At 33.6% G+C, this 12836-nt stretch overlaps 2 protein-coding genes across 2 annotated transcripts; one reads left to right on the forward strand and one right to left on the reverse strand.

Annotated features, from left to right (window-relative positions):
- Nucleotides 1–1654: 1654 nt before the first annotated feature.
- Nucleotides 1655–2684, reverse strand: LOC112098439 (glutamic acid-rich protein-like). The gene is made up of 2 exons (XM_024184809.1): nucleotides 2016–2684; nucleotides 1655–1934 (listed from the first exon to the last, which is right to left on the reverse strand). The coding sequence occupies exons 1-2, from the start codon at nucleotides 2664–2666 to the stop codon at nucleotides 1827–1829; spliced, it is 759 nt and encodes a 252-aa protein (XP_024040577.1). The 5' UTR covers nucleotides 2667–2684; the 3' UTR covers nucleotides 1655–1826.
- An 8998-nt stretch (nucleotides 2685–11682) lies between these two features.
- Nucleotides 11683–12588, forward strand: LOC112098561 (neurofilament medium polypeptide-like). Its single transcript, XM_024185168.1, has one exon. The coding sequence runs from the start codon at nucleotides 11683–11685 to the stop codon at nucleotides 12586–12588; it is 906 nt and encodes a 301-aa protein (XP_024040936.1).
- Nucleotides 12589–12836: the final 248 nt, after the last annotated feature.

Below are 12836 nucleotides of genomic sequence, written 5' to 3' on the forward strand. Positions count from 1 at the left end.
CAATGATACTGATAATAATAATTAAAATGATAAAATCAATAAAATTTAATAATATTATTATTTATATAATAATAATAATCACATTAATAAGTAACAATAATGATGATGATTATGAGGATGATAATATTACCATTTCTTAATTAAACTAAACAAAATTTATTAATGGAAAGGGGTTATATGTTTTTTTTTAAATATTAGGGAATTTTATGTCCCTTTCCTGCAACGTTCGGTGGGTAGCAGTCATTTTTCGTGTATTTTGTTGTAAATATAAAATATTATCCATTTTTCCATTGAAATAAATAGAACTATTAATGGAAAAGGGACTTATACGTCTTTTTCAAAATATTAGGGCTTTTTATATCCCTTTTCTCAAACATTGGGGACTGAACAATCCTTTTCCCTATATAAAATGCACGGAATTTATACCTTGTAAACAAATTATCAAATTCACTTTTTACTTTTTTTTTAGTTCCTTTTTGAATTGAGGTAGAATTAATTTGGTAGTATTTACAAAAATCTAAGATTCCCCTTATTAATTAAGAAATAAAATCACTAAATTTAAAGAGATTATTATTATTAGCAATTATATTAAGATAACAAAATAAGAAAATAAAATTAATGTTATAAAATATTTATTTTAGTTATCAGTTATATATATATACAACAACAACAAAATTTGACACCTATTTTTAAATGTGCAGATAAATTTTATTTAGTATTATGTCTAATTTAATCACTTTTATTCTTACAATAGTTTAATGATAAGTTTTACCAAACACATACAATTTCTTTAAAATTCACAGCACTTTTACAAGTAAATATTACCAAAAGTTTAACTGATTCTCTTGAAGTTGATTATTTTTATAGCATAGATAATAGTAATTATTTTTAAAAGGTACAACATTACCAAATTGGCCCACAGTTGTTCTAGTTAAGTTTATCATTTTAAAACATACAAATTAAATTATATGAAGTGAAAAAAAAAATAATAACTTGTGGGTAAATTAATGCCATTTACATCATATAGTAAAAGTTATTAAGAGATTTTCTCATAATCTGATCTTGTACTGAGAAAAAATTAAGTGCTGATTAATGGTTAATAAATACGAAAAAGTTAAATCCTACCCATATAATATCATTAAAACAAATATGATAAATAATTTTTAAAAACTTAAGAGAGCTTACATCATCCTTGTACACATATTCCATAACTAACTTACCCTCTCATGAAAATTTTGATATTTAAAAAGAGAAGAAAGTATTTGGTGCTCTCGAAATATTATTTCTTATTCACACTTTATTATGTGTGTTTGAACATTAGTGGTGGATAAAATAACAAAAAGTGAATGAATTAAAAATAATACTTGAGGGTACCCAAGATTTTTCTAAGAAGATATCATATAAAGTAAAAAATAATAATGATAATAATAAAATAATGTTTAAAACTGATTAATAAACCTTATTAAAAGGTTTTTCTACATAGTAGAAGAGAGCAAATTAAACTAATAACTCCACCTGTTTTTAATGCAGTCTTAGTTAACTGAATTAGATACATTTGGAGTAAATTAAAGCACATGGAAAGCAAAACAATTATTTTTTTAATGGATACAGGCAGTCAAATAAGGAAAATAAAAAATAATAATAATAGGGCGGCCGAATAGAAAAGATTGGATAAGAATAAATGAAATAAATTGATCAAAAGCGTAGTCCACTTCTAGCAAACAAAATGGTTTTTCCTCCACAGATAAAATGGGTATGTCGCAAGGAGCTAGCAATGAATAAATATAAAAGAAATAACAACACCATATGATCAAGTAGCTAATCAGTTACTGAGGGCTAGGGGTTGGGGCTTCAGATTCTTCCTCTTGTGCTGAGCCTGGGGCATCGGTTTCTTCCTCTTCCTCGTCGGCTGGGCCTGGGGCTTCAGCTTCTTCCTCTGCCTCTTCGGCTGAGCCTGGGGCTTCAGCTTCTTCCTCTCCCTCTTCCTCTTCTGAGGCAGGGCCTGGGGCTTCAGCCTCTTCCTCTTCCTCTTTCTCTTCCTCGTTTGTCAATTCTTCCTCGTCCGCATTGTCTTCCTCTTCCTCTTTCTCCTTCTCGGCTTCATCATTACTTTCCTGGGGTTTGACAAAGTTGTCAAGAATGTCAAAGTTGATTTGAGATAACTTATGAATATAGATATTGATGTCCTTCATAACATCCTTCTTCCCGTCAACATTTTCTTGGAATATATCCAAAAGATCACCAGTAACCTCACTGGCAAGTTTAATCTCCTTAATTAATAGATCATTTTGGTGTGTAGAGATTGCTTCATTTGCTTTCTTGGTGCTCTGAGACACCACATTATAAACAGCCGTGCCTACCATAAGTTCTTCGGCGTCCTTTTCCGATGGCTTTTCCTTTGTCAATTTATCGGCCTCAGTGATGGCTTTTGTAGTCTCGGCCTCAAGGGCTTTCAAACCAGCTATGAGGGCTGAATTGCCATCAATGCTCTGACCAGCTAAGAATTTAGGCAATGTGGAGATGCATTCCTCTGAATAATCTGTCTTCGAACATATATTTTGAAGTTCAGGAGCGACTTGCCCCACCAGGCCTCTAGAAGTGGCTTCAACGTTGTATAATGAAATGAGAGAAGACAAAGCGATGGCAAAGATGATGGATTTCATCATTTTGGCCTTTATTCTCTTCTCTTTTGAACAAATAAACAAATCAGACGAGAGACATGAATGGACGCTACACGGGGTGGCCTTATAAAATGCCGCAACTTTTCCTATATGCTTTGAATTGAGACTTGCCTTCCTAATTTTCCAACAGAATCGGTCCACTACCAAATTTTGAATATGCTTTTTATAGAATAACATATAAGCCACCAAACTAACCAAACGGTTTTCAAAACTATTTGACGTAATGAGTTTATTTATTCTCATCTGCTTCTTGGATTTTAATTTATCTACCAATTATATGAAATGACTCCAGATTTGTAGTCTAGAATTATTAATTCCTTAGTTTATTGATTTATTTTCTAAAGAGGAAAAGGTTTCGATTGTCGTGCCCCAAATTTAGAAGAGCTTGACGAGCGATATCGTACTTACAATGGACACACCTATAACACGGCAAAAGTGTTAGAAATCCAAACTTAAACTTTTCTAATCTATTCACGGAGCTAAATGCCAGCGAGAGACTTTATGCCAAACCCCTAACAATCTTCAAATCAAGTCCTTGAACTTTGTGAGTTCACTTATTCTTGATCACTAAGAATCATTCTTCATTTTTGGAATGATAATAAACTATAATATACATTAACTGAATAAGAAAACTAGTGTTTCACATATCAAAATATATGCATAATTAATATATTAATACAAATACATGATATGTCATGATTTTTTTAAAAAACATGATCAACGAACTTTTCAAGCTTCACATGTAGCACTAACTTTCACAGTTATTAGTATATTTAACTCGTGAATTTTTCTTTAGGTAATGACTATAAGTCAGTTATTTGTATTTTTAATATAGAGCGCAATAATAAATTACTCTTCCTACTCTAGCGTCCATAATGTATTACATTATGAATATATCGAATTATTAATTTAGCACTTTGATCCAAAATGGGATCAATAAAAATAAAAATATATTATTTAACATTAAGGTTGTTTCTTTAAAATTTTATTAATTGAAACATACACACTTTTAGTTTTATAAAATATTTTATTACACAAATATCCTTAAATCAAATTACTCAACTCCATATATTACCCCACCTTTTAAATAAGAGCGGGGCTATTTGAAGACACTAAACTGCTCATTAAACTCATTTACTAAATAAACCCACCCTAAATTTTAAAATTTTTTATTTTACTCAAAAAAGCCACTTAAATACCCAATATATCCTTACTAAATCCAATTTTTATAATAATATTGTTTTACTCATTAAACCCATTAAATTCATTTTTAAAACCTTTATAAATGTTTTTTCCCATTAAATTGAAGATCTTCTTTATTAACATGATTCAGAAAAATATAGTTGTCGTACGCAAAATGCAAAATCAAGCGCACTAAATAATTTATAGAAAAATAAAAGACACAAGAATTTGATGTGATTCGGCTATTGTGCCTACGTCCACGGGAGTAAGAGAAAAATAATTATTTTATTAACAATTATTAAAGTACAATTTTGAGTAAAAGAACCTCACTTTCTAGAAGTCTAATTACACCCACTACTCTCACACACACTTGAAAGGAAAAACCTCTCAATTGCTTACACTCTTTTATTGCTCACTCACTAAACAACTATTCACTTGAATTGTTTTATGAAGTTTAGGATTCTTTATAATTGAGAATAGCTTCTTTATTTATAGAAGGTATTCACCATTTAAAATTTCAATAATTTCTTCACAGCCGCTCCACTCCATAATTGTTTGTTAGCTAATTTCTAAGCCCATGCATGCACATGCTTTGCCCATGCTCAGTAACCCACTTTCTTCACTTTTGGCATGCTATTGTCAGCCACTACAAGTTTTACCGTGCATTGACTCTTGGCGTTTCAACAATTCTCCAACTCGGCGAAGATTTGTCAAATCTGAGTCGACTACTAAGAAACAATCATCCCTAAAGTGATCCTCTGTTAAGGATCCAAAAATGGTTGTGCCACTTCGACTGCCTACGTACCCAAAAATTGGGATCAAGTCAATCGTAGTTCAAAATTTTCCAAATTCAATACCTTCGAAGAATTTGAATTAGTTTTAAGCAATGTTTAAACTTAACTTCAGAAGTCACATTTGTCAACATATCTGATGAATTATCTTTAGTATCGATCTTTTTCAAAAATACAACAACGCTCTCGAGGATCTTACATAATGATATTTCATATCTATGTGTATTGTTCAAGCATGATATGTTTGATTCTTCGCCAGGAATATCGCGCTTTGATTGTCGTAGAGGACCTCAATGTTGTCCTAAATTACTCTCAAATCACCTAACAAGCCTTTCAACCAAATAGCCTCATTTACAGCCTTTGTTGCTGCCATGTACTCTGCTTCCATAGTGGAAAGAGCAATTATTGATTTTAGAATCGACCTCCAACTAATTGGAGCTCCACCCAATGTGAATACATAGCCCGTTCTTGATCTTCGCTTGTCAAGATCTTCAGAGAAATTAGATTCACAATACTCAACAAATTGTTGACCACAATCCTTCTTGAATAATAATCCAACATCAATTGTCCCATACAAATATCGGGCAATTCACTTCACCTCAAGCCAATGGTTTTTGCTTGGATTATGCATGTATCGACTAACCATACTCACAATTTGAGATATGTTAGGCCTTGTGCACATTATAGCATATATAAGATTACCACTACATTAGCATATGGAACACGAGACATGTTGTTGTGCTACTCTTGGGATGTAGAACATGAAGAAGAGCTTAATTTGAAATGAGAAGTTAGGGGAGTAGAAATTGGTCTAGTTTTGTCATTCGTACCAAATCTTTTTAACACTTTCTTTAAATAAGACTTTTGAGTCAATCATATGCTCCCATTCCTTTTTTCTCTACGAATCTCCGTCCTAAGTATTCTCTGTGCTTAACCCAAGTTTTTCATCTCGAACTCAGAAGCTAGCTGCTTTTTTAATCTTTCAATCTTACCTCTATTTTTTCGAAGCTGCAAGCATATCGTCGACATAGAGTAACAGATAGATGTCTATTTTCTAGTCTTTTAAAGTAAACACAATGATCATGTTCACTTTTGGTGAGTTTTTTCCCTTATATGAATTGATCACATCTCTTGTATCACGACCTTAGTGATTGTTTTAATCCATATAAAGATTTAATCAATTTGCACATATTATTCTCTTTTCCAGCAACTTTGAAATCACAAAGCGGAGTTATATAGATTTCTTCCTCCAAATCTTTATGTAAGAATGTCGTCTTAACATCTAATTGAGTCAACCCTAACTCATGTTAAGCTACTAATGCAAGTAGGATACGAATGGAAGTATACTTTACAACTGGAGAGAACACTTCATTATAGTCAATACCTTCCTTCTGAGCAAAACTTTTTTCTACGAGCCTTGCATTGTATCAAAGAGTTGTTTGATTTGGAGAACCTCACTTCTTGATATAGACTTATTTATTGCTAATAGCTTTTTTACCCTTCTGTAACTCTACAAGTTCCTATGTCCGACTCTAATGAAGAGACTTCATATCTTCGTTCATGGCTAACTTCCACTGTCCACTTTCACTACTACATATAGCTTCACTGAAAATGTTGGGGATGTCATAATCAATAACCGGAAGTGCATAGGCTATTACCACATCTTTAGCAAGTCATTAGGGTTTCTTTATCACTTTGTTTGGTCTCTTTGTTGTTATAGTATCATTTTTATCTTCTACATCTTCAGTTGTTTCTTCTTGTTGTGGGACATCAATAAAAACATATTCTTCTTCAACTTTTGGGATCACTTCTAAAGACAAACTATCCTCTGATATAGAACTAACTGGTATATATAAAATTTTATCAAACTCCACCCACTGTAATATCTCATTAATCTTGTTCTCTATTTACTGAGAACCTGAAGCCTTCAACATAGAAATTTCATCAAAAGTGAGATCTCTACTATGCACAATCTTTTTATCTTTAAGATCCTGAAACTTGAAACCTTTAACTCCACCTTTCAATCCTACGAAGATAGCATTTCTTGCACGAAGATAGAATTTCTTGCACGAAGATCGAGCTTATTATTTTTTACATGATAATAAGCTGAACAACCAAACACACGAATGGAGTCATAGTCTTGTGCATGCTTTCCGGACCACATTTCTATAGGAGTTTTATCTTCAATTACAGTAGAAGCCAACTAGTTTATTAAATGTCTTGCGTAGCTCATAGGCTCAGCCCAAAACTTTTTATCTAACCCAGCACTAGATAACATAAACTGTACTTTTTTCAGTAAAGCACGATTTATATGCTTAACCATACTATTTTATTGTTGAGTATGTCTCACTATGAAATATCTTTTTATACGCTCACTTAGGCATACTTGCAATAATAGATCAGAAGTTTATTAATCCTCATTATTAAAGCATTATACTTTGATCTTACTACTACCAATTTGAGTCTCTACTAGTTTCTTTATTTTTACAAAAATCTCTAGAACTTCATCATTTGCTCTCATGGTGTAAACCCACATATGTCTAGAGAAATCATCAATAAATGGAACAAAATAATGGCTTCCACCAATTGATGCAGTCTTGGTTGGTCCATATACATCGCTGTGAACATATTCAAAGATCTCATAAGTATTGTGATTAGTCATACTTGACCCTTGTTTTCTTGTCTACAACACAATGCTTATAGAATTTCAGTTTACAAGTGTTAGTACCTTTCAAACGTCCATGCTTCATCAAAGTTTGTAGAGACTTTTCTTTAACATGATCTCACCGTTCATGCCATAGCTTGGTGGTCTCACTGTGCGCCTCAAAAACCTGAGCTTCATTGGTTGTACTTTCTTTCAAATATTACAAATTATGACGCCGAACTCTTGTAAAACCATCATAGCCCCATGTGTGAACTTCATTGTGCTATTTTCAATGGTAATGTTGTTGCCTTTAGCCTCCACAGCACCTACAGAAATTAGTTTTTTCTTTAAATCTAGAACATATTTAATTTCTATCGGTTTCTGACCATTCTGTCGAACATTTGAAGTTGAATTTTTCCTATCCCCATTGTCCGACAAGGTTGATCATTCCCCATCATAACTGCACTAGATTCTAGGTCACGAAAATATGTAAACCATTCTCTTATAGGACACAAATGATAGGTTGCTCCGGTATCAAGTATCCATTCGCTTGAATTAGTCACGTATGTTGTAGGTGCAATACTTAGTGAATAGTCAGAGTCTTCATCTTTACATGCCATATTCGCTGCTACTAGTTTCTTCCCACCTTTCTTCTGGGCCTTCAGACAATCTTTCCTTCAATGACCCCTTTCATGAAAAAAGCACATTCATCTCGAGTTATACTTTTACTTCTTGATTTGGATCGAGAATTCTTTTCACTACGATTCTTTTTCTCCACTATCTTTTCTCTGGCTAATAAAGCTTCAGTCAATATCCTTTCGAAATGTTTATTATTATTCTAAATTTTCAAATTAATCAATTCTATGCAGATTTCTTTGATTATGCTTTTTGCATATAATAAAGTAGTCACAAAGTAGTTATATTCTTCTGGAAGTCAATGCAATAGAATCACAACCTTAACTTCACCCTTAATATCTTCATTAAGATTATTCAAATCTGTAAGTAACTTCTCAAATCTTGAGACATGATCGTGCATTAACACCTTAAGCTTCATTCGAAAGCCATATACTTGGCTCATTACATGAAGGCGATTTTCAGGACTTTTCAGCAAATTTTTTTCCTCCAATGCACGCCACAAAGTCATCTACACTCCTTATCTTTCACAAGATATTTTACCTCTTTGGTCAAGCAAGATTTAATATGACCACATGCTTTCTCGTTCATATGATTCCAATTTTCTTCTTCATACAAGTGTATTTTATTTTTTAAAACAACATTCAGATCGATTTGAATAAGGGCATCCATAACTTCGCGCCTCCACATACCGAAGTTAATTTTCCCATCAAACTTTTCAATATCGATCTTCTGGCCTCCTATAATAGGTGCTGAATAGCATTGTGGTAAGTCTCGCCTCCCACCTGAAGTGTATCCTAGAATAGTCTGGGTAGATCTCTTCCCACTTCTGGAAGTTTCACCTTTTACCATTTTCTCATCGAATTATTCCCACTTGAAAGAACAAGCTTTATAATATTAATTAAGCGTGAATAAATGCACCAGGAAAGTTCCTAAGAGAATGGAGGGGTCACAACGGTCCCACTTAAAATCTAAACTCCTTAGACTCATATTGCCTTGTTGGCATAACTTTCCTAGATATGTATAAATGCACACTACTTACAATGGACTGTCTCCTAAGTACAAACGGTTGTCTCCTCCGTATCTATGAGCAGTGCCGTATATGTGAATAATACTGTATACCCCAGATACGAACCTCCAACTCTGCTACCACTTGTATACGTGAAATACAGAATCAAGCACACTAAATAATTTACAAAAAAATAAAGGACACAAAAATTTAACGTGGTTTGGCTATTATGCCTTCGTCTATGGGAGCAGGAGAAAAATATTGTTTTATTAACAATTATTATAGTACATTTTTGAGTAAAGGAACCTCACTTCTCAGAACCCAAATTAAAAGGGAAAACCTCTCAATTGCTCACACTTTTTGATTGCTCACTCAGTAAACAACTCTTCACTTTAATTGTTTTTTGAATTTTAGGATTTCTTATAATTGAGAATTGCTTCTCTATTTATAGGAGCTATTCGCCAATTAAAAATTCAATAATTCCTCACAACTGCTCCACTTCATAATTGTTTGTCAGCCAATTTCTAAGCCCATGCATGCACATGCTTTGCCCATGCTCAACAACCCACTTTCTACACTTTTGGCATGCTATTGTCAGCCACTACAAGTTTTACCGTGCAATGACTCTTGACTTTTCAACAATGGTCACAACACACATTCATCCTTATTATTATTATTTTTATCAAAAGGAAATTTAATGCAGCACAACTCAAAGCCATCAAACCTTTTTTGTTCCATTTTACCCCATTTAACAATGCCTCAACATTTTATTCAAGATGCAGATTATTCAAATTCTTCATATAGGCAATAAACAAATAATTTTTATTCCTATCATTGCAAGGAAAATATGCAACAGAGCAAACAAATGCAGCTGCTGCAGCAAACATCAAGCTCCTCCTCCCATTAATTCCCATTGCTAGCCTCAACATTCAAATCTAACTTTTTCTCCTTCAATGTCACCATTTGCTCCTTTTGCTACTCTTGTGACAACTACAAGTTTTCGGCTAGCATTGACCCACGCTTCGCTGTTGCAGAGGAAGGAGGTTGTTATGGTCATTGATACCATCTCCACAATATTCTTGTGCTTTCCTTAAATGTTTCATTGAATTTCTTATGTAGTTATTCAAAATACAAAACATACATCTAATTTTTTCAAGCTGATGGAGCGATACTATAAGAAAGGAACAAAAATATGTTGAATGTAAGATGGGCTCAAAGGGTAAAAATTCTTTCTTTTTTCTTTTTTTACCATATTTTAATTTCCACAATTGTAATTCATTTTAGGAGTATTTTCATCATAAAAAATTATATTAAAAATGAGTTTAATGAGTAGTTTGGTGGATTAAAATAGCCCCATCCTTTAAATATTCGAATAAAAAACAAAAGAAAATTAAGAGACAGTTTTACCCCTTGTCACTAATCTCATTTCACAGCACCATACTTTATTCTATACCCACCATAATCTCTAACAAATTTTATAATTTCTTTTTCCAATTACAATGCCCTTCATACAAATTTGCTTCAGGACGCATCAAACTTGTCTTCCAACTTCATTTTCAAGACTCACTGTCACATTTTTGCTGCGCATCAAGAACTCCTTGTCTGGGAATTTCATTATTTTTTTCGTGAATGATTATTGATGTCAGCCAAAACCGATTTTTTTTTTTTGGAGGGAATTTTGGGCTTTTCTATTTTTTTAAAGGATTTTGATGAAATAACAAATTTAAATTTGCTTTCCTCCATATTTCCCAACTCATTTTTGGCAAAACCAAAAGGGCAATTAGAAAAAGAAGAGAGAAAAGAAAATGGGGCCATATTTGAAACTATGTGAATGTTGAAACAAGGTTATGGCTGGAATTATAGAGAGAGCTCACAGTAAAATTTGAATTTGAATTTGTAAAAGTAGGTATAGAAAATACATGGGTGTTCAAATAAATAATTAGATTGCATGTAGCCCCACCGACCACTCCTAACATAAATAGTAGCACATGAATTGGTGTATAAAATCTATTTATGGTTTTATATCTTGAAAGAATTAATCGATAACAAAGTGTTAGATAAAAATTTATTCCATATTTTAATTTAAATGATAGGCCTAATTTTTGAAAATTTACATGAGGCCTAAATTTATTAAGTTTGCGTGGTGGGCTCCTTCTTGTTTGATCATTGAGGTTGATGATTCAAGTGTCCTCCTGTGTTGTGGGAGTACCATTTCACCCTTTTTAGGAATTAATTTCTAACCAGAGTTTTGGTGTTGGTTTTCAATAGACGAATTAAGGTGAACAAATTCATAATGCAACTATATATCAATTGATTTGCAATGTATTATTAATGAATGTAATTTTAGAAAAGAAACTATCGAATCTTAATATGCAGCAACCAGGTAGAACTAAATAATTAAAACAATGTTAGTTTAAGACTATAGTAATTTAAATTCGGATATATTTGGTAGATGAAAATCCTAGCATATGCAAATCTAAGTAACATAGTTTTCAAAACCGTTTAATTACTTGGGTGGCTGAAATGCTCTTCTATAAATAGCATACTCATTTTTTAGGATTGGACCGATTCTGCGGGAAATATGGAACGCAAGTCCTAATTCAGAGCATATAGGAAATTTTCGAGTATCTTTATAAGGTCACCTCTTGGCAGCTTTCATTCATGCCTCTCCTCTGATTTGTATATTTATAATTGTTTTTCCTCCAAATTGAAATAGAAGAAGAGAAGAGAATAAAGGCCAAAATGATGAAGTCCATCATCTTTGCCATCGCATTGTCTTCTCTCGTTTCAGTATACCACATTGAAGCCACTTCTAGGGGCTTGGCGGGGCAAGTTGCTCCTGAACTTGAAAAAATATGTTCCAAGACAGATTATTCAGAGGAATGCATCTCCACATTGTCTAAATTCTTAGCTGGTCAGAGCATTGACAGCAATTCAGCCCTCATAGCTGGTTTGAAAGCCCTTGAGGCCGAGACTACAAAAGCCATCACTGAGGCCGATAAATTGACAAAGGAAAAGCCGTCGGAAAAGGACGCCGAAGAACTTATGGTAGGCACGGCTGTTTATAATGTGGTGTCTCAGAGCACCAAGAAAGCAAATGAAGCAATCTCTACACACCAAAATGATCTATTGATTAAGGAGATTAAACTTGCTAGTGAGGTTACTGGTGATCTTTTGGATATATTCCAAGAAAATGTTGACGGGAAGAAGGATGTTATGAAGGACATCAATATCTATATTCATAAGTTAACTCAAATCAACTTTGACATTCTTGACACCATCGTCAAACCCCAGGAAAGTAATGATGAAGCCGAGAAGGAGAAAGAGACAGAGCGAGACAATGGGGACGAGGAAGAATTGACAAACGAGGAAGAGGAAGAGGAAGAGAAAGAAGAAGAGGACGAAGCTGAAGCCCCCGGCCCTGCCTCAGAAGAGGAAGAGGAAGAGGAAGAGGAAGAGGCTGAAGCCCCAGGCCCAGCCTCAGAAGAGGAAGAGGAAGAGGAAGAAGCTGAAGCCCCAGGCTCAGCCGAAGAGGCAGAGGAAGAACCTGAAGCCCCAGGCCCAGCCGACAAGGAAGAGGAAGAAGCCGATGCCCCAGGCTCAGCACAAGAGGAAGAATCTGAAGCCCCAACCCCGAACCCTCAGTAACTGATTAGCTACTTGATCACGTGGTGTTATTATTTCTTTCATCATTCGCTCATTGCTAGCTGTCTCCATTTTTACTGTACCTACGTACGTTCTAGCTAGCTCCTTGCAGCACACCAAGTTTAATCTCAGGAGGAAAAACTTACTGTTTCCTAGAAGTGGAATAAGCTTAATTCGGATCAATTTATTTCATTTATTCTTATCATATATATATCCTATATATTTGCTTACCCTATTTACTTAAATTTATT

Source organism: Citrus clementina, unplaced genomic scaffold, assembly GCF_000493195.1.
Source record: "Citrus clementina cultivar Clemenules unplaced genomic scaffold, Citrus_clementina_v1.0 scaffold_5, whole genome shotgun sequence".
In the NCBI taxonomy this organism is placed as follows: Eukaryota; Viridiplantae; Streptophyta; class Magnoliopsida; order Sapindales; family Rutaceae; genus Citrus; species Citrus x clementina.

What these genes read in the sequence shown, in the direction of transcription:
- LOC112098439 (XM_024184809.1), bottom strand. Translation starts at nt 2,666, where the DNA reads ATGATGAAATCCATCATCTTTGCCATCGCTTTGTCTTCTCTCATTTCA. An exon ending in AGAAAGAGGAAGAGGAAGAG is followed by an intron (nt 1,935 to 2,015) that starts GCTGAAGCCCCA and finishes GAAGAGGCAGAG; the next exon opens with GAAGAAGCTGAAGCCCCAGG.
- LOC112098561 (XM_024185168.1), top strand. Translation starts at nt 11,683, where the DNA reads ATGATGAAGTCCATCATCTTTGCCATCGCATTGTCTTCTCTCGTTTCA.